This window comes from Heptranchias perlo, chromosome 7, assembly GCF_035084215.1.
Source record: "Heptranchias perlo isolate sHepPer1 chromosome 7, sHepPer1.hap1, whole genome shotgun sequence".
Classification (NCBI taxonomy): Eukaryota; Metazoa; Chordata; class Chondrichthyes; order Hexanchiformes; family Hexanchidae; genus Heptranchias; species Heptranchias perlo.
Window position 1 is genome coordinate 6,865,958 of NC_090331.1, and position 20,911 is coordinate 6,886,868.

At 47.8% G+C, this 20,911-nt stretch overlaps 1 protein-coding gene across 2 annotated transcripts in view; it reads right to left on the minus strand.

The window, feature by feature from the left end:
- Positions 1 to 6,307: 6,307 nt before the first annotated feature.
- The window catches only part of pnkd (PNKD metallo-beta-lactamase domain containing), a 41,000-nt gene continuing 26,396 nt past the window's right edge, over positions 6,308 to 20,911 (minus strand). The window contains exons 6-10 of one of the 2 annotated variants that reach the window (XM_067986998.1): positions 17,931 to 18,094; positions 15,137 to 15,223; positions 10,351 to 10,466; positions 6,935 to 7,072; positions 6,308 to 6,414 (exon numbers count right to left, since the gene is read on the minus strand). In XM_067986998.1, coding sequence (XP_067843099.1) covers positions 6,352 to 6,414; positions 6,935 to 7,072; positions 10,351 to 10,466; positions 15,137 to 15,223; positions 17,931 to 18,094 — 568 coding nt within the window. In that variant the 3' untranslated portion in view covers positions 6,308 to 6,351. Of the gene's footprint in view, positions 7,073 to 10,350; positions 10,467 to 15,136; positions 15,224 to 17,930; positions 18,095 to 20,911 lie in introns of both variants that reach the window. The other variant, XM_067986999.1, reaches the window with a different exon arrangement.

A 20,911-nucleotide genomic window follows, 5' to 3' on the forward strand; every position in this document is an offset into this window, starting at 1 on the left:
CCAGTGCCATGGAAACAACAAACCACGCCCCCCACCCAGCGAATAGCTGACTTCCCTGCTGCCTGTTATCACCATAGCAACAAAAAAAAATCCTTTGATTCTTTTTATAGAAGATGGAAAAAGGGTGTGTATTTTTTTTTATTCGTTCATGGCCGTCGCTGGCGAGGCCGGCATTTATCGCCCATCCCTAATTGCCCCTTGAGAAGGTGGTGGTGAGCCGCCTTCTTGAACCGCTGCAGTCCGTGTGGTGAAGGTTCTCCCACAGTGCTGTTAGGAAGGGAGTTCCAGGATTTTGACCCAGTGACGATGAAGGAACGGCGATATATTTCCAAGTCGGGATGGTGTGTGACTTGGAGGGGAACGTGCAGCTGGTGTTGTTCCCATGTGCCTGCTGCCCTTGTCCTTCTAGGTGGTAGAGGTCGCGGGTTTGGGAGGTGCTGTCGAAGAAGCCTTGGCGAGTTGCTGCAGTGCATCCTGTGGATGGTGCACACTGCAGCCACAGTGCGCCGGTGGTGAAGGGAGTGAATGTTTAGGGTGGTGGATGGGGTGCCAATCAAGCGGGCTGCTTTGTCCTGGATGGTGTCGAGCTTCTTGAGTGTTGTTGGAGCTGCACTCATCCAGGCAAGTGGAGAGTATTCCATCACACTCCTGACTTGTGCCTTGTAGATGGTGGAAAGACTTTGGGGAGTCAGGAGGTGAGTCACTCGCCGCAGAATACCCAGCCTCTGACCTGCTCTTGTAGCCACAGTATTTATGTGGCTGGTCCAGTTAAGTTTCTGGTCAATGGTGACCCCCAGGATGTTGATGTTGGGGGATTCGGCGATGGTAATGCCGTTGAATGTCAAGGGAAGGTGGTTAGACCCTCTCTTATTGGAGATGGTCATTGCCTGGCACTTGTCTGGCATGAATGTTACTTGCCACTTATGAGCCCAAGCCTGGATGTTGTCCAGGTCTTGCTGCATGCGGGCTCGCACTGCTTCATTATTTGAGGGGTTGCGAATGGAACTGAACACTGTGCAATCATCAGCGAACATCCCCATTTATGACCTTGAGAATAGCTACTCTGTTATTGAGCCTGCTTCTTCCGAATCTACTGCCAGGGCCTTGGCATTACAACGGATAACTTAGTAGTGCAGTCACTGGACAAAATACAGCAGCCATTTTGTGCACAGCAAGATCCCTCTCTGCCAGCAAATGAGGTGAACTGACTTTGACGGATAATCACCGTCGTTCCTTCATCGTCGCTGGTTTGAATCCTGGAATTCCCTACCCAACTGTGCGGGTACATTCACCACCCGGACTGCAGCAGTTCAAGAAGGCGGCCCACCTCCAGCTTCTCAAGGGTCAACTTGGGATAGGGTTACCAACCCTCCAGGATCATCCTGGAGACTCCAGGAATTAAAGATTGACCTCCAGGATACGTCTACAAGCAACCCTGGAGAAAAATCATAGGAGCATTTAAATTGTGTTTCTTTTCATTTTCTTTATAACTAATAAATAAAAGTATTCAAAGAAATTGGAGAGGGGAAAAAGGCTGTTTGACTGGGCGGGGGTTGGAGGCAGGAGGTAATTTGATGAAATCTCCAGGAATATGCTCAATCAAAGTTGGCAACCCCAACTAGGGATGGGCAATAAATGCTGGCCTTGCTTGTAACACCTGTAGCCCAAGAATGAATAAAAAGAAATGACATTATTCTGTTCAGATGGTATTGGTTGAAGGAAGAACATTGGCTGGGAGAACTAACCTTCTTTGAGTGGTGCTGTGGGATCTTTTACACTCGTATGAGCCAGCAAAAGGCCAGATGGTCTTGCTTTAATGTCTCATTTGATCAATGGCACTTCTGCCAATACAGTACTTGATCAGTACTGCACTGGTGTCTAGCAGCGTAGTGGTTGGAGTCCTAGCAATGATGATTTCAAATCCAAGTTATGAAATTAAATTTAATAAATCTGGTAATTTACACATTAGCCCCAGAAAATCACTATAAAAACTAGCAAATTGTTGTAAAAACCTAATGTTCCTTCAGGTAAGGGAACATGACCCAACCCTACCCAGTCTGGCCTACATGTGACTCCAGTCCCACACTATGTCACTGACTGTTAATCCAAGTTGGGAAATGCCAGCAATGCATATGTCCATAAGTCAGTCAGTCTAAAGACCCTTCCTCAGGACTGGGACTGTCCAGAGGAAAGACCAGAGATGTCGACTGAACTCCACAGGTGCTGCGCAACCTGCTGAGCACTTGTGGCCTTTTTTTTTTCTGATTTTGTTTTCGGTGCCATTCTCTCATTTTACTGACTCAGCGCTAAGATTGTCTCGCTTTAACACAAAGAGGAGGCTGCGGCCAACGTCTCAGGAATCGCCTACGTAGCTGGGGTCTGTAAAGCTGTCCGATGCTAGTTCTTCCACTCGCCATCAATTAACTACAGCAGCAGGGCTATAAAAAACGTCCGCTAATCCATCACAGAGCACATAATTCCCCCCAGTGCAGTACTGAAGGAGTGCTGCAGTGTCGGAGGTGCCATCTTTCGGATGTTACGTTAAACGGAGACCCCGCCTGGCCTCTCAGGTGGGTGTAAAAGAGTCCACGGCATTATTTCGAAGAGCAGGGGAGCTCTCCCCAGTATAACTAAAACAAATTATCTGATTATCGTCACGTTGCTGTTTGTGGGATCTTGCTGTGTGCAAATTGGTGCCACTTTTCCCTACATCACAACAGTGACTACATTTCAAATGTACTTCATTGGCTGTAAAGTGCTTTGGGGCATCCTGAGATTGTGATAGGTGCTATATAAATGCAAGTTTTCTTTCTTTGCTAAGGTGCAGCTGTTTTGTAACGTGACCTGTCTCACTCTAAGTGCTGCAAATCCTGGAATCGATTAAATAGATCGATCAATATCTGTTGCTGTTTGGCAGGTCGGTAGACCCTTGTAAATTTCCTGCTCCAAGTGAGGATAAACCAGCATGAGATGACTGGCTTCTGTTCTCTCCATACATGTGACACTTTGATGTGTGATGGAGGCAGGGCACACACACACACACACACACATTTTAATTGATGCTTGATAGTACAGGATCCCTTTAAGAGCAGAGCAAAGATTTGAAATCCAAACTTGACAAAGTAAAATCCAATAACTTTACACCTGAATTTGCAGCATTGGTTTTATGTTCATTTCCAGTGATATAAATAAAATTAATATTTTATAACCAGTGGTATCTACTGCGATTCGGAGACCAACTTCCTCCTACGTGGGAGAACGAGGCCAGTTACGGTCTCACTGTTTCAGAGCAAGCATTGAGAGATACAGGGAGTGCGTGACATTATACAGCAGGTGCTGGCTTTGTGCCTCTGTAGTTCAAGGGGCAGCCTGGGGCCGATACCGGGACAAGTTCTATCCTCTTACACAACATCTATTCTGATGCATCCTGTGTTTTGTTTTTGCGCTTGTGCATGTGTGAGGGGTGTTAGTGCTGGGGTTGGAACTCTTCCCATTTCAGGCTCCCAATGTCAGCACTAAGCACTCGTAGGTCAGGCAGATACAGAGTAAAGCTACACAGTCCCACCAAACTAGAGAATAGGTGATCCTAGACTGGGTATTGTGCAATGAGAAAGGATTAATTAAAAATCTTGTTGTGCGGGGTCCCTTAGGGAAGAGCGACCATAACATGATAGAATTCCTCATTAAGATGGAGAGTGAAGTAGTTGAATTCAAAACTAGGGTTCTGAATCTAAATAAAGGAAATTACGAAAGTATAAGGCATAAGTTAGCTAGGATTGGGGAACTTTACTAAAAGGGATGACGGTGGATAGGCAATGGCTAATATTTAAAGAAAGTGTACAGGAATTACAACAATTATTCATTCCTGTCTGGCGCAAAAATAAAACAGGAAAGGTGGCTCAACCATGGCTTACAAAAGAAATTAGGGAAAGTATTAGATCCAAAGAGGAGACATATAAAATTGCCAGAAAAAGAGTCAAGCCAGAGGATTGGGAGCAGTTCCGAATTCAGCAAAGGAGGACAAAGAGATTGATTAAGGGGAAAAATAGAGTATGAGAGTAAACTAGCAGGGAACATAAAAACTGACTGTAAAAGCTTCTATAAATATGTCAAGAGAAGAAGATTAGTGAAGACAAATGTAGGTCCCTTACAGTCAGAAATGGGGAACAAAGAAATGGCAGAACAATTAAACACATATTTTGCTTCTGTCTTCACAAAGGAGGACACAAATAATCGTGCTCGGGAAATTAATGGGGCTAAAGGCTGACAAATCCCCAGGGCCTGACAATCTACATCCCAGAGTACTAAAGGAAGTGGCCCTGGAAATAGTGGCTGCATTGGTGATCATCTTCCAAAATTCTATAGACTCTGGAACAGTTTCTACAGATTGGAGGGTGGCAAATGTAACCCCACTATTTAAAAAAGGAGAGAAAAAACAGGGAATTACAGACCAGTTAGCCTAACATCAGTAGTGGGGAAAATGCTAGAGTCCATTATAAAAGATGTGATAACAAAACACTTGGAGGGCATTAATGGGATTGGACAAAGTCAGCATGGGTTTATGAAAGGGAAATCATGCTTAACTAATCTACTGGAGTTTTATGAGGATGTAACTAGTAGAATAGATAGGGGAGAACCAGTGGATGTGATGTATTTGGATTTTCAGAAGGCTTTTGATAAGGTCCCACACAAGAGGTCAGTGTGCAAAATTAAAGCACATGGGATTGGGGGGAATATACTGGCATGGATTGAGAATTGGTTGACAGACAGGAAACAGAGAGTAGGAATAAACGGGTCTTTTTCCAGGTGGCAGGCAGTGACTAGTGGGGTACCACAGGGATCAGTGCTTGGGCCCCAGCTATTCACAATATATATCAACGATTTGGATGAGGGAACGGAATGTAACATTTCCAAGTTTGCAGATGACACAAAGCTGGGGTGGAATGTGAGCTGTGAGGAGGATGCAAAGAGACTCCAATGTGATTTAGACAAGTTGGGTGAGTGGGCAAGAACATGGCAGATGCAGTATAACATGGATAAATGTGAGGTTATCCACTTTGGTTGTAAAAACAGAAAGGCAGATTATTATCTGAATGGTGATAGATTGGGAAAAGGGGAGGTGCAACGAGACCTGGATGTCCTTGTACACCAGTCGTTGAAAGCAAGCATTCAGGTGCAGCAAGCAGTTAGGAAGGCGAATGGTATGTTGGCCTTCATTGCAAGAGGATTTGAGTACAGGAGCAGGGATGTCTTACTGCAGTTATACAGGGCCTTGGTGAGACCACATCTGGAGTATTGTGTGCAGTTTTGGTCTCCTTATCTGAGGAAGGATGTCCTTGCCATGGAGGGAGTGCAACGAAGGTTTACCTGACTGATTCCTGGGATGGCAGGACTGACGTATGAGGAGAGATTGGGTCGACTAGGCCTATATTCACTAGAGTTTGGAAGAATGAGAGGTGATCTCATCGAAACATATAAAATTCTAACAGGACTAGACAGACTAGATGCAGGGAGGATGTTCCCGATGGCTGGGGAGTCCAGAACCAGGGGTCAGAGTCTCAGGATACGGGGTATGCCATTTAGAACAGAGATGAGGAGAAATTTCTTCACTCAGAGGGTGGTGAACCTGTGGAATTCTCTCCCACAGAAGGCAGTGAAGGCCAAGTCATTAGATGTATTCAAGAAGGAGATAGATATATTTCTTAATGCTAAAGGGATCAAGGGATATGAGGAAAAAGCAGGAACAGGGTACTGAGTTAGACGATCAGCCATGATCATTTTGAATGGCGGAGCAGGCCCAAAGGGCCGAATGGCCTACTCTTGCTCCTATTTTCTATGTTTCTATGTAAACACTCCCGGGGCAGGTACAGCACGGGTTAGACACAGAGTAAAGCTCCCTCTACGTTGTCCCATCAAACACTCCCAGGGCAGGTACAGCACGGGTTAGATACAGAGTAAAGCTCCCTCTGCACTGTCCCATCAAACACTCCCAGGGCAGATACAGCATGGCTTAGACTGAGTTAATCTCCCTCCATTCTGCCCCGACATGCCTCATCCCGAACCTTGGAATAGAACCGCCCATTGTACTGGTGTGATATGTTCCTGTTTCCACACCAGCGAACCTGTGGCATCTCAGAACATCAATTCAGTGCCAAACGAGCAGCAACTATCTGCTATGACCAGTGTGAACTAGAAATTCAGGTTACATGGGGCCTTACGGCAAGCAGATGAGATTTTGCATTCTGGTTTTACTTGGTGGTGCCTTAATACCTGTCCCTCCTTGGCTAAAAAAGAAAACTCGGCAAACTGAGGCAGACATATCCTGTATTTGAGTTTTTAGCGGTAACTGCTTCATGAACAATAAATTCTGGGAAATCCTCGTACCTTCACGCAGGTTTGTTTGTTTTTGGTGATCTATAAATAAAGGGAGAGCAACTTACACACCAATGCGACTAATTTTCTTTTCTGAAAAAAAAAAATCTGAACAGCAACCATGATAGAGATGCAACCTATACACAGGTGCGACACGCACGCACGCGCACCTGATATTACAGTACTTCACATAAAAAAAAGATAGAACTTGATATTTACAGTATGGAGGGAATTATACGGCAGCAAAAGTTCCCTATTTGATCAAACAACAGACTAATTCGATCACAATAAGACCAGGACATTGCAGACGTAGAGAGTGATTCGGGGTTTCATGCAACCTTCTGGAATGTTCTTTGCTCAAGTTTCCCCATGATCCTTAGTTGCATGTTCTTAAGAGTTTCCTGTACAGAGAAAGGGTGGGTGGGTGGGGGGAGAGAGGGAGAAGGGAAGGAGAGAGAAGAGAGGAAGAAAGAGGGGGGGGGGGGAAAAGAGAGAATGGAAGGGAAAATAGCGTCTCTTCGGAATGCTATCTATAATTGAAAATATCTTTACGCTTGCGGACCTCCTCCAGGACCCTGGATCTGAAGCGAGTCGAGTCTTCGTTAGCCACCCGCTGGATCCCGAGGGCTTCGTGCAGATCCGCGGAGTGGGTTCGCAAGAACGGGTTGTACTCTTTCTCTTCGCCGATTGTCGACGGGCACTGCAACAAGCAAAAAAACAGTCGTGAGGGGCATAAAACGAGGGGCAGAAGTCGACGATCGGACGCGGCTAGAAATGGGAAGGTTAGTTCGGGTTCCCGGTCCCCTGGTCATATTCCAGCGACTCCTGCACGTGTGAGTGTCGAGGGACAGAACTGGGCCAGGACGTGAAGCCCCCGTGGTCAAATAACCCCACAATTTTCACAAGTCTGGTGTTCACACATTAAGGATGGGTGAAACTAGAACTAGGGGGCATAATCTTAGAATAAAGGGGCTGCTCTTTCAAAACTGAGATGAGGAGAAACTTCTTCACTCAGAGGGTGGTAGGTCTGTGGAATTTGCTGCCCCAGGAAGCTACATCATTAAATAAATTTAAAACAGAAATAGACAGTTTCCTAGAAGAAAAAAGGGAATTAGGGGTTACGGGGAGCGGGCAGGAAATTGGACACGAATTTAGATTTGAGGTTAGGATCAGATCAGCCATGATCTTATTAAATGGCGGAGCAGGCTCGAGGGGCAGATTGGCCTACTCCTGCTTCTATTTCTTATGTTCTTATGTAAGAATGGACACGTGGGAAGAGATACTGGAGGGTGACCATGGAACAAGAGACAGCATTTCCATTAGTGGGACAGGGCAGGGGGAGGGTGGGAAGAAAGAAAACGCTGGAAACACACAAGTCATTCAGCAGCCGGCAGAGAAAAGGCAGGTTGAACACTTCCGGTGTACAGCCTTCATCAGCACCGCGACTTACACCATGTGACCTCAGGACGGGAGCCAGCCTTTGAATTAATGGTTAGCATTCCCACCTCTCTGAGTCAGAAGGCGCAGGGTTCGGGCCGCCCCAGCGAGGGGAGCCTGGACTCTGAGTTATGGGTTGACATCCAGCGGGATGCTCGCGTCTGGTGGGTGTGGGTGGCCCCCCTCTCTTCGTATGGGGTTGTGGGAGCCCATAAAACCCTCCCGCCGGATGGGACCAACCACCCCATTGGAAGCAGCGTTGTCAGACTGATAGGCCAGCCTGTGAATCCTTCCACCACTTCACACGATTCTCCAAGGGAAGAGAGAGTGTGAAGATGTGAAAACCACAAGCACCTTGGGACAGCTTTATGGGCTTCGAGGCCATAACAGGGTGCTGAGTTTTTACACTGCCCATCTCGTGTCCGAATGCAGATATTCCCTACTTGACTATATTTACCAGGGACTTAAACACAAGGTCCAGCTGACACTCCCAATGCAGCACTGAGGGAGTGCTACAATGTCAGAGGTGCCGCCTTTCAGATGAGACATTAAACAGAGGCCCCTTCTGCCCTCTCAGGTGGAAATAAAAAAGACACCATGCCACTATTTCAAAGAGCATGGCCGTTCTCCCCGGTGCCCTGGTCAATATTTAACCCTCAACAAACAAGAGAAAAGAGAGATTATCTGGCTATTATCACATTGCTGTTTGTGGGATCTTGCTGTGCACAAATTGGCTGCCGCGTTTCCTACATTACAACAGTGACTACACTTCAAAAAAGTACTTCATTGGCTGCAAGGTGCTTTGGGATCTCCTGAGGTTGTGAAAGGTGCTGTATAAATGCAAGTTCTTTTGAGAGGGATAGAATTGAAAAGCAGAGAAGTTATGTTAAACTTGTACAGAACCTTGGTTAGACCACATTTGGAGCACTGTGCATAGTTCTGGTCTCCATATTATAAAAAGGATATGGAGGCACTGGAGAAGGTGCAAAAAAGATTTACAAGTGACACCAGAACTGAGAGGATATAACTATCAGGAAAGGCTGAGGCCGGGGCTCTTTTCTCTAGAAAAGGCGGCTGAGGGGTGACCTGAAAGAGGTCTTTAAAATTATTGAAGGGTAGGTGTGGAAAGATGTTTTCCAATACTAGGGGCCATAAACATATCAAACATATAAAGATATCAATGGGTTGGTGGAGTGGGCGGAAAAGTGGCAAATGGAGTTCAACCCGGAGAAGTGTGAGGTAATGCACTTAGGGAGGGCAAACAGTGAAAGGGAATACGCAGTAAACGGGAATATATTGAGAGGGGTAGAGGAAGTGAGAGACCTTGGAGTGCATGTGCACAGGTCCCTGAAGGTGGCAGTACAGGTAGATAAGGTCGTGAAGAAGGCATACGGAATGCTCTCCGTTATTAGCCGAGGTATAGAATACAAAAACAGGGATGTAATGATAGAGCTGTATAAAACGCTGGTAAGGCCACAGCTGGAGTATTGTGCGCAGTTCTGATCACCGCATTACAGGAAGGATGTAATTGCTCTGGAGAGAATGCGGAGAAGATTTACAAGAATGTTGCCAGGGCTTGAAAATTGCAGCTACGAGGAGAGATTGGATAAGCTGGGGTTGTTTTCCTTGGAGCAGAGGAGGCTGAGGGGAGATTTGATTGAGGTGTACAAAATTCTGAGGGGCCCAGATAGAGCAGACAGGAAGTACCTGTTTCCCCTAGCAGACAGTTCAAGAACTAGAGGACACAGATGTAAGCAGATTGGTGGAAGGATTAGAGGGGACACGAGGAAAGACTTTTTTACCCAGAGGGTGGTGGGTGTATGGAATTCGCTGCCCGAATTGGTGGTAGAGGCAGGGACCCTCAACTCTTAAAAAGTACCTGGACCTGCACCTAAAGTGCTGTAAGCTGCAGGGCTACGGACCGGGTGCTGGAAGGTGGGATTAGAACGGGCACCTGGTTGTTCTTCGAGCCGGCGCGGACACGATGGGCCGAATGGCCCCCTTCTGTGCTGTATCTTTTCTATGGTTCTATAAGATAGTCACTAATAAATCCAATAGGGAATTCAGGGGAAACTTCTTTACCCGGAGAGTGGGTTAGAATGTGGAACTCGCTACCACAAAGATTAGTTGAGGTGAACAGCACAGATGTATTTAAGGGCAAGCTAGATAAGTACTTGAGGGAGAAACGAGTAGAAGGATACGCTGATAGGGTGAGATGAAGTAGGGAGGGAGGAGGCTCGAGTGGAGCATAAACTCCGGCATAGGCCAGTTGGGCCGAATGGCCCGTTTCTGTGCTGTAGACTCGATGTAATTCCATGTAAAGTCTTTCTTATACTCACTTGTAAACAATTTTACAACACCAAGTTATAGTCCAGCAATTTTATTTTAAATTCACAAGCTTTCGGAGATTTTCTCCTTCCTCAGGCAAATGTTTCAAGATCTCCTTGAAGCCTACGCATTTATACATATTGAACAATAATACATGGTGTTTACAGACTGCCCCTGCAACTGACACTTAGACATTTAGACACTTATACTCACTGTGCAACGCTTCTCGTGCCTCTGGTGCAGTACCCAGTCAAGTTTGTTGAAGATAGCAGGATTGTCCGGTTCAACCGAAGCAGCAAACATGAGGTTATCTTGTGCATATTCATGACCTGGAGACGGAAGAACAGGGACAGTTCAATCAAGGGAGGTAGCACGAAGGCTCCTGCACCAAACTACACTCCCGTGGACACAATGGCAAGTCAATCTCTGGTTTGTTCTAGTTCAACTACGAAGGACGGGTGGTTTGGATGGGGCTGTTTTTCCAAGTGCTGTTGCCTCGCTGGTGGACAAATCCTGATTTGGAACACCCAACAACCGTCAGTATCCAGGAGACATTTGCCAATTAATGACAACCTGGATTTAAACATTACACATGGCACCCAGGGCTTCTATACAGTCCATGGAAACAAAAGAGACGCGATTATCCTCTTTCATACTGAAGAATAACTAAAAAGTCGGTTTTGTACTAATTTTCACCTGGGACTGTTTGATGGGACAGTGTAGAGGGAGCTTTACTCTGTATCTAACCCGTGCTGTACCTGCCCTGGGAGTGTTTGATGGGACAGTGTAGAGGGAGCTTTACTCTGTATCAAACCCGTGCTGTACCTGCCCTGGGAGTGTTTGATGGGACAGTGTAGAGGGAGCTTTACTCTGTATCTAAGCCGTGCTGTACCTGCCCTGGGAGTGTTTGACGGGACAGTGTGGAGGGAGCTTTACTCTGCATCTAACCCGTGCTGTACCTGCCCTGGGAGTGTTTGACGGGACAGTGTGGAGGGAGCTTTACTCTGTATCTAACCCGTGCTGTACCTGCCCTGGGAGTGTTTGATGGGACAGTGTAGAGGGAGCTTTACTCCGTATCTAACCCGTGCTGTACCTGCCCTGGGAGTGTTTGATGGGACAGTGTGGAGGGAGCTTTACTCTGTATCTAACCCGTGCTGTACCTGCCCTGGGAGTGTTTGATGGGACAGTGTGGAGGGAGCTTTACTCTGTATCTAACCCGTGCTTTACCTGCCCTGGGAGTGTTTGATGGGACAGTGTAGAGGGAGCTTTACTCTGTATCTAACCTGTGCTGTACCTGCCCTGGAAGTGTTTGATGGGACAGTGTGGAGGGAGCTTTACTCTGTATCTAACCCGTGCTGTACCTGCCCTGGGAGTGTTTGACGGGACAGTGTGGAGGGAGCTTTACTCTGTATCTAACCCGTGCTGCACCTGCCCTGGGAGTGTTTGATGGGACAGTGTAGAGGGAGCTTTACTCTGTATCTAACCCCGTGCTGTACCTGCCCTGGGAGTGTTTGATGGGACAGTGTAGAGGGAGCTTTACTCCGTATCTAACCCGTGCTGTACCTGCCCTGGGAGTGTTTGATGGGACAGTGTGGAGGGAGCTTTACTCTGTATCTAACCCGTGCTGTACCTGCCCTGGGAGTGTTTGATGGGACAGTGTAGAGGGAGCTTTACCCTGTATCTAACCTGTGCTTTACCTGCCCTGGGAGTGTTTGACGGGACAGTGTAGAGGGAGCTTTACTCTGTATCTAACCCGTGCTGTACCTGCCCTGGGAGTGTTTGATGGGACAGTGTGGAGGGAGCTTTACTCTGTATCTAACCTGTGCTGTACCTGCCCTGGAAGTGTTTGATGGGACAGTGTAGAGGGAGCTTTACTCTGTATCTAACCCGTGCTGTACCTGCCCTGGGAGTGTTTGATGGGACAGTGTAGAGGGAGCTTTACTCTGTATCTAACCTGTGCTGTACCTGCCCTGGAAGTGTTTGATCGGACAGTGTAGAGGGAGCTTTACTCTGTATCTAAGCCGTGCTGTACCTGCCCTGGGAGTGTTTGATGGGACAGTGTAGAGGGAGCTTTACTCTGTATCTAACCCGTGCTGTACCTGCCCTGGGAGTGTTTGACGGGACAGTGTGGAGGGAGCTTTACTCTGCATCTAACCCGTGCTGTACCTGCCCTGGGAGTGTTTGACGGGACAGTGTGGAGGGAGCTTTACTCTGTATCTAACCTGTGCTGTACCTGCCCTGGAAGTGTTTGATGGGACAGTGTGGAGGGAGCTTTACTCTGTATCTAACCCGTGCTGTACCTGCCCTGGGAGTGTTTGATGGGACAGTGTGGAGGGAGCTTTACTCTGTATCTAACCCCATGCTGTACCTGCCCTGGGAGTGTTTGATGGGACAGTGTAGAGGGAGCTTTACTCCGTATCTAACCCGTGCTGTACCTGCCCTGGGAGTGTTTGATGGGACAGTGTGGAGGGAGCTTTACTCTGTATCTAACCCGTGCTGTACCTGCCCTGGGAGTGTTTGATGGGACAGTGTAGAGGGAGCTTTACCCTGTATCTAACCCGTGCTGTACCTGCCCTGGGAGTGTTTGATGGGACAGTGTAGAGGGAGCTTTACTCTGTATCTAACCTGTGCTGTACCTGCCCTGGAAGTGTTTGATGGGACAGTGTAGAGGGAGCTTTACTCTGTATCTAACCTGTGCTGTACCTGCCCTGGAAGTGTTTGATCGGACAGTGTAGAGGGAGCTTTACTCTGTATCTAAGCCGTGCTGTACCTGCCCTGGGAGTGTTTGATGGGACAGTGTAGAGGGAGCTTTACTCTGTATCTAACCCGTGCTGTACCTGCCCTGGGAGTGTTTGACGGGACAGTGTGGAGGGAGCTTTACTCTGCATCTAACCCGTGCTGTACCTGCCCTGGGAGTGTTTGACGGGACAGTGTGGAGGGAGCTTTACTCTGTATCTAACCTGTGCTGTACCTGCCCTGGAAGTGTTTGATGGGACAGTGTGGAGGGAGCTTTACTCTGTATCTAACCCGTGCTGTACCTGCCCTGGGAGTGTTTGATGGGACAGTGTGGAGGGAGCTTTACTCTGTATCTAACCCCATGCTGTACCTGCCCTGGGAGTGTTTGATGGGACAGTGTAGAGGGAGCTTTACTCCGTATCTAACCCGTGCTGTACCTGCCCTGGGAGTGTTTGATGGGACAGTGTGGAGGGAGCTTTACTCTGTATCTAACCCGTGCTGTACCTGCCCTGGGAGTGTTTGATGGGACAGTGTAGAGGGAGCTTTACCCTGTATCTAACCCGTGCTTTACCTGCCCTGGGAGTGTTTGACGGGACAGTGTAGAGGGAGCTTTACTCTGTATCTAACCCGTGCTGTACCTGCCCTGGGAGTGTTTGATGGGACAGTGTAGAGGGAGCTTTACTCTGTATCTAACCCGTGCTGTACCTGCCCTGGGAGTGTTTGATGGGACAGTGTGGAGGGAGCTTTACTCTGTATCTAACCCGTGCTGTACCTGCCCTGGGAGTGTTTGATGGGACAGTGTAGAGGGAGCTTTACTCTGTATCTAACCCGTGCTTTACCTGCCCTGGGAGTGTTTGACGGGACAGTGTAGAGGGAGCTTTACTCTGTATCTAACCCGTGCTTTACCTGCCCTGGGAGTGTATGATGGGAGGGTGTAGAGGGAGCTTTACTTTAATCTAACTCTTAAATTAATGGATTTTTTCCCAGGGTGGGGAGGGGGTCCAGTGGGTCGGGGGGAAAAAATGATTCTCTCCTGAATTTGGCATGAAAGTAAGGTCTCAAATTCTGCTCGGTCATCCCTGAGCCTGAATACAGAGAAATTGGAGCCAAAAAGGCACAGCAGGTACCACTGGCAGGAGTGGCTTGGCTTGGCTTGGCCTTGCCATCAGCAGCATTGAGGCAGAAAGTGGGGGGGGGTGGATTTCACCGAATACGATGGGGACGTGCTGGGCAATGCATACCGGAGTGACGATTCCGACTGCTCACCTGCTGTGCTGCAGCATAGGTAAGAACCACTAATGGCAGTTCTTATTCCAACATAGGTGTGATGGGCTGAATGGCCTCCTACATCATAAAATTCTACTGCCCAAATTTAAAATCTGACTTTTCATAGTATCATAGTAGGTACAGCACAGGAGGAGGCCATTCGGCCCATCATGCCTGTGCCGGCTCTTTGGAAGAGCTATCCAATTAGTCCCATTCCCCTGCTCTTTCCCCATAGCCCTACAAATTTTTCCACTTCAAGTATTTATCCAATCCCCTTTTGAAAGTTATTATTGAATCTGCGTCCACCGCCCTTTCAGGCAGCGCATTCCAGATCATCACAACTCGTTGCGTGAAAAAATTTTTTCCTCAAGTCGCCTCTGGCTCTTTTGCTGATCACCTTAAATCCGTGTCCTCTGTTAATAAAGCCCAGGATCCCAAATAGTTTTTTTTAAAAACAGCCTGGGTTTTTTTTTCAGGTTCTACTATCAGTGTCAAAAACTCAAGAGTGTTGAGGGGGGAAAAAAAAAAGAGGGGGAACGGACAAGCTGGACCTCCAAAAAGCCCGAGTTAAATTCAATGAACATCAGTTTTTATCCAGAACCTTGTTAAAAACAAATCGAGAGAGATTAGAGCAAATTGACACAACTCTCAGACAGGCAGTTATATGGATCAAAAGTCAGACCATGGGCTCAGGGCTCAGGGCTCAGGGCTCAGGGCTCAGGGCTCAGGGCTCAGGGCTCAGGGCTCAGGGCTCAGGGCTCAGGGCTCAGGGCTCAGGGCTCAGGGCTCAGGGCTCAGGGCTCAGGGCTCAGGGCTCAGGGCTCAGGGCTCAGGGCTCAGGGCTCAGGGCTCAGGGCTCAGGGCTCAGGGCTCAGGGCTCAGGGCTCCCCCCCCCCCCTGCCCCGGCCTTAGCAACACCGTCCTCGGTTGAAATCAGCTAACCCGGCGCAGTTCAAGTGTCAAAATCGGGGACTCTCTCGCGTTTTGGTTCCGTTACCTGGCCACAGCAGCGTCTCGTCCCCTAGGGTACCCACGACGTCCAGCGAGGACAGCATCAGCGAGGAGCTCCCCTCGAAAATCCGGCCTGCGTTTTTTAAAACAAAAAACCACAACAGGAAGTGGGCGTCACAAGAGGGCAGCGACGAACGCGGGATATTTTATGACGGCAGGCCTGCGTTTTCCTCTCGTTCGTTCCCGGGAAGGTACAATTGTAGTGTGACAAGTTTACACAGAGGCAGTTTCCATTATAAACGTCATCATGGGAATTTAGAACGCAAAAGAGAGAACTGACAAAAAAAAAAGTCTGACAAAATGCGATACTAGAAAGTAAGGTTTTGTAGAAAGAAAGTGCCCTTATAGATTTTTAATGTGTTATGGCCCCCACCACTTATAGCAGGCAGTTGCTGTCAACCCGATTTATTAGAGGTGGACAATAAGGCCAATCTCCCATTCATTATATAATAATTGATGCCTCATAGAATCACACAGCACAGAAGGAGGCAATTTGGCTGGTTTGGTAGGGGGAACATGGGCCAGGGTTCTCGCTGCTGATCACTATCCAGTGATCCCCCCCCCCCCCCCCTCCCGATCCATCGCCGGAAAGTAACTCAGCAAAGACCGGCAGTCGCGCGGGTTACAGCGCAGGCTCTTCTTCGACTTTACAAACTGAGTCATTGGCAGAGCTTAATAAAAACAAGATGGTACACTCACTGCAACAAACCGGTGTACTTATTTAGAGCAATGCAAAGTTCAGCCACCTGGTGGCGACAGACTTCACTCCTGTGCTCATCAAAACCCACTAATCCTTTCGAACTCTCCCCCTTTATCAAAATACAGTCATAGAATGATACAGCACAGAAGCTGTTCGAACCATCGTGCCTGTACCAGCTCTTTGAAGCGCTATCCAATTAGTCCCACTCCCCTGCTGTTTCCCCATAGCCCTGCAAAATTTCCCCCTTCAACTATTTACCCAATTCCCTTTTGAAAGTTACTATTGAATCTGCTTCCACCGCCCTTTCAGGCAGCGCATTCCAGATCATAACAACTCACTACATAATTTCCCCCCCCCCCCCCCCGTCATGTTGCTTCTGGTTCTTTTGTCAAATTACCTTAAATCTGTGTCCTCTGGTTATCAATTCTTCTGCCACTGGAAACAGTTTCTCCCCAATTACTCTATCAAAACCTTTCATGCTTTTGAATACTTATATCAAATCTCCCCTTAACCTTCTCTGCTCCGCTCAAGAACAACCCCAGCTTCTCCAGTCTCTCCACGTAACTGAAGTCCCTCATCCCTGGTACCATTCTAGTAAATCTCCTCTGCCCCCTCTCTAAGGCCTTGACATCCTTCCTAAAGTGCGGTGCCCAGAATTGAACACAATACTCCAGCTGGAGCCTAACAAATTATTTATAAAGGTTTAGCATAAATTCCTCGCCTCTATTTACAAAGCCCAGGATCCCGTGTGCCTTTTTAACAGCCTCTCAACTTGTTCTGCCACCTTCAACGATTTGTGTACATATACCCCCAGGTGTCTCTGATCCTGCACTCCCTTTAAAATTGTATCATTTAGTTTATATTGCCTCTCCTCATTCTTCCTGCCAAAATGAATCACTTCGCACTTCTCGGAGTTAAATTTCATCTGCCATGTGCCTGCCTGTTTCGCCAGTCAAATCCTAGAGGGATCAGAGAAGAATTTACCCACTAATTTGCCCTGGGTTTTGCTTCTAGCCTCTCCCAGGGGATCACAAGGCACCTAGCGGGTAGGCACAAGGCATCACGACTGTAGTGGAACAGGCTAAATGGACCGGTTAGGTCTTTCTCCTGTCCGGCTCTTTCGTTCGTTCTCCCCTTCGTCGCCTTGAAGGCACCGGCTTGTTCTGGTCTGCACGGACGCTGGCTGTTACCCCCACCCCCGCCCCGATTACCATGTCCACTTGGGCCTCATTCCTGCAAGAGTCTGGACAGGTGAGTGTCAGTGTGCTATTTGACCATCAGGGTCAAGCCTGACCTGACCTACACTCAACACTCTCCAGCAAAAAGGGGGGTGGGGCGGGGGTCACTTTAACCTTCTACTACCAGCCTGTCAGAGATCAACTAACTCAGCACGGACTGGAGTTTGAAGCTGAGGCCTTCTACATCAGTGCTACATTGGGTAGCGGCTTGACCCATTTATGTAGTTAATGGGCAGAGAGTCAAGTGAAGGTGTTCACTGATAGTTCTGGTATCATCCTTGTAAATCTGAGAGGTTTATACCTATCAGGAAAGGCTGAACAGGCCGGGGCTCTTTTCTCCAGAAAAGAGAAGGCTGAGGGGTGACCTGCTAGAGGTCTTTAAAATTAATGAAAGGGTTTGATTGGGTAGACGTAGAGAAGATGATTGCGTTTGCGGGGGAGACCAGAACTAGGGGCCATAATTATAAGAGAGTCACTAATAAATCCAATAGGGAATTCAGGAGAAACTTCTTTACCCAGAGAGTGGTGAGAATGTGGAACTCGCTCCCACAATGAGTAGTTGAGGTGAATAGCATAGCTGCATTTAAGGGGAAGCTAGATAAGTACACGAGGGAGAAAGGAATAGAAGGATATGCTGATAGGGTGAGATGAAGTAGGGAGGGAAGAGGCTCACCAAGAGCATAAACACCGGCATGGACCAGTTGGGCCGAATGGCCTGTTTCTGTGCTGTAAAATTCAATGTCATTAATCACGATTATCTTTAATAAAAAGAACGCTTGTGCAGGTGCCACAACCTCGAAAAGCAACAAGCAAGAGCCGCTCCCTGTGGATCATGTGCTTACCGCAGCCGGAGAGGAACACCAGGTCTCCGGAGAAGAGGCAAGCGGGACCGTTGTGAGACTTCCCATCCAGGAGGTAGATCATGTGGCCTACCGTGTGGCCCGGGGTGAACAAGGCCTGAAACTGCAGGTTGCCCACTTCAATTATCTCTTTATCCACAATGGGGCTGAAGAGCAGGAGGAAAAGGATCAAGAATTAATCTGAAAACCCGCAGAATAAACCCTGTCCCACGTCCCGTGCGTTGCCGACTCCAATCAGGAGACCCGAGCCTCTCGACGTATGCCAATCTAAGTGACCTATTCCCACTGGTGTGTGGGGGGGGAGGCAGGGGAGTCCAGAACAAGGGGGCATAACCTTAAAACTAGAGCCAGGCCATTCAGGGGTGATGTCAGGAAGCACTTCTTCATACAAAGGGGAGTGGAAATCTGGAACTCTCTCCCCCAAAAAGCTGTTGAGGCTGGGGGTCAATTGAAAATTTCAAAACTGAGATTGATAGATTTTTATTGGGTGAGGGTATCAAGGGTTACGGAACTAAGGCGTGTAACAGGAGTGAAGATACAGATCAGCTATGATTAATTGAACGGCGGAACAGGCTCAAGGGGCTGAATGGCCTCCTCCTGTTCCTATGTTCCTCACAGTAGTTACTGACATTCACCCCTATTCGCACCATGTGAACCACTAATCAAATACAAGAAATAAACAAATACCATTGACAGGACCCTCAAATGATCAAGTAGTGCAACGAATTGACATTATATGTTCAAACCCTACAGCCAGTCTTTCTTTCAAAGGGTTTTAAAGGCTATGATAATCTCTGGTTTAAAAAAAGTATTGAAAATTCAAAAGAAAAAGGACTGGGTAATGACAGGAGTGTTTGATGGGACAGTGTAGAGGGAGCTTTACTCTGCATTTAACCCTGTACCTGCCCTGGGAGTGTTTGATGGGACAGTGTAGAGGGAGCTTTATTCTGTATCTAACCCGTGCTGTACCTGCCCTGGGAGTGTTTGATGGAACAGTGTCGAGGGAGCTTTACTCTGTATCTAACCCTGTACCTGCCCTGGGAGTGTTTGATGGGTCAGTGTAGAGGGAGCTTTACTCTGTATCTAACCCGTGCTGTACCTGCCCTGGGAGTGTTTGATGGGACAGTGTAGAGGGAGCTTTACTCTGTATCTAACCCGTGCTGTACCTGCCCTGGGAGTGTTTGATGGGACAGTGTAGAGGGAGCTTTACTCTGTATCTAACCTGTGCTGTACCTGCCCTGGGAGTGTTTGATGGGACAGTGCAGAGGGAGCTTTACTCTGTATCTAACCCGTGCTGTACCTGCCCCGGGAGTGTTTGATGGGACAGTGTAGAGGGAGCTTTACTCTGTATCTAACCTGTGCTGTACCTGCCCTGGGAGTGTTTGATGGGACAGTGTAGAGGGAGCTTTACTCTGTATCTAACCTGTGCTGTACCTGCCCCGGGAGTGTTTGATGGGGCAGTGTAGAGGGAGCTTTACTCTGTATCTAACCCGTGCTGTACGTGCCCTGGGAGTGTTTGATGGGGCAGTGTAGAGGGAGCTTTACTCTGTATCTAACCCGTGCTGTACCTGCCCTGGGAGTGTTTGATGGGACAGTGTAGAGGGAGCTTTACTCTGTATCTAACCCGTGCTGTACCTGCCCCGGGAATGTTTGATGCGGTTTATTAGGAAAGCGTTCCGTTCCCCAGCACTACTGCCCCTTTCCTTGCTGAGTACAAAATGAAGACTTTTTTTTTTGAATAAAACGGCAAAGGCAAATCCCCGCCAGAGCAGAATAATTCAAGCATAATTAAACAGTCCAAACAGAAGGAAAAGCTGTTGCCCCAGGTCAGTCTGTTTATGAATGAGAAACACATTTCTGCATGGCCATCATTAGCGAACTTCATAGAAATCCCTTGCGGCCTGTGGGGCCACGAAGGGGCTCCCTCAGTAAACAACATCTCTGCCGCACTGTGATTGATACTTTAATGGGTGTCGGAGATTTACAAAGCTTTTAGTACAGGCGGCTGGGGCACAGGAATGTTTTGGTTACCAGATTCCGTCCCAACTCTTCCCCTATAACCCTTAAAAAAAAAATCCCTAATTCAGCTTAGGTTTATTGGGGGGGGGGGGGGAAAGAGGGGCACGATCTTAAAAATAGAGCTAAGGCTGTTCAGGGGTGAAATCAGGAAGCACTATTCACACAAGGCTGTGGACGCACGGAGTCAACTGAAGTTTTTAAGACTGAGATTGATAGATTTTTGTTCGGTCAGGGAACATCAGAACATAATAAATAGGAGCAGGAGTGGGCCACACGGCCCCTCGGGCCTGCTCCGCCACCCAATCAGATCGAGGCTGATCTTCGACCTCAACTCCACTTTCCCGCCCGATCCCCATATTCCTTAAAGTCCAAAAATCTATCGATCTCAGCCTTGAATATACTCAATGACTGAGCATTCACAGCCCTCTGGGGTAGAGAATTCCAAAGATTCACAACCCTGAGTGAAGAAATTCCTCCTCATCTCGGTCCTAAATGTCCGACCCCTTATCCTGAGACTATGACCCCTAGTTCTAGACTCTCCAGCCAGGGGAAACATCCTCTCAGCATCTACTCTATCAGCCCTCTAAGAATCATATCTGTTTCAATAAGATCACCTCTCATTCTTCTAAACTCCAGAGAATATAGGCCCATTCTGCTCAATCTCTCCTCATAGGTCAATCCTCTCATCCCAGGAATTAATCTAGTGAACCTTCGTTGCACCGCCTCTAAGGCGAGTATATCCTTCCTTAGATAGAGACCAAAACTGTACACAATACTCCAGGTGAGGTCTCACCAAAGCCCTGTACAATTGCAACAAGACTTCTTACTCTTGTACCCCAACCCCTTGCAATAAAGGCCAACATACCATTTGCCTTCGTAATTGCTTGCTGTACCTGCATGTTAACTTCCTGTGTTTCACGTACAAGGACACCCAAATCCCTCTG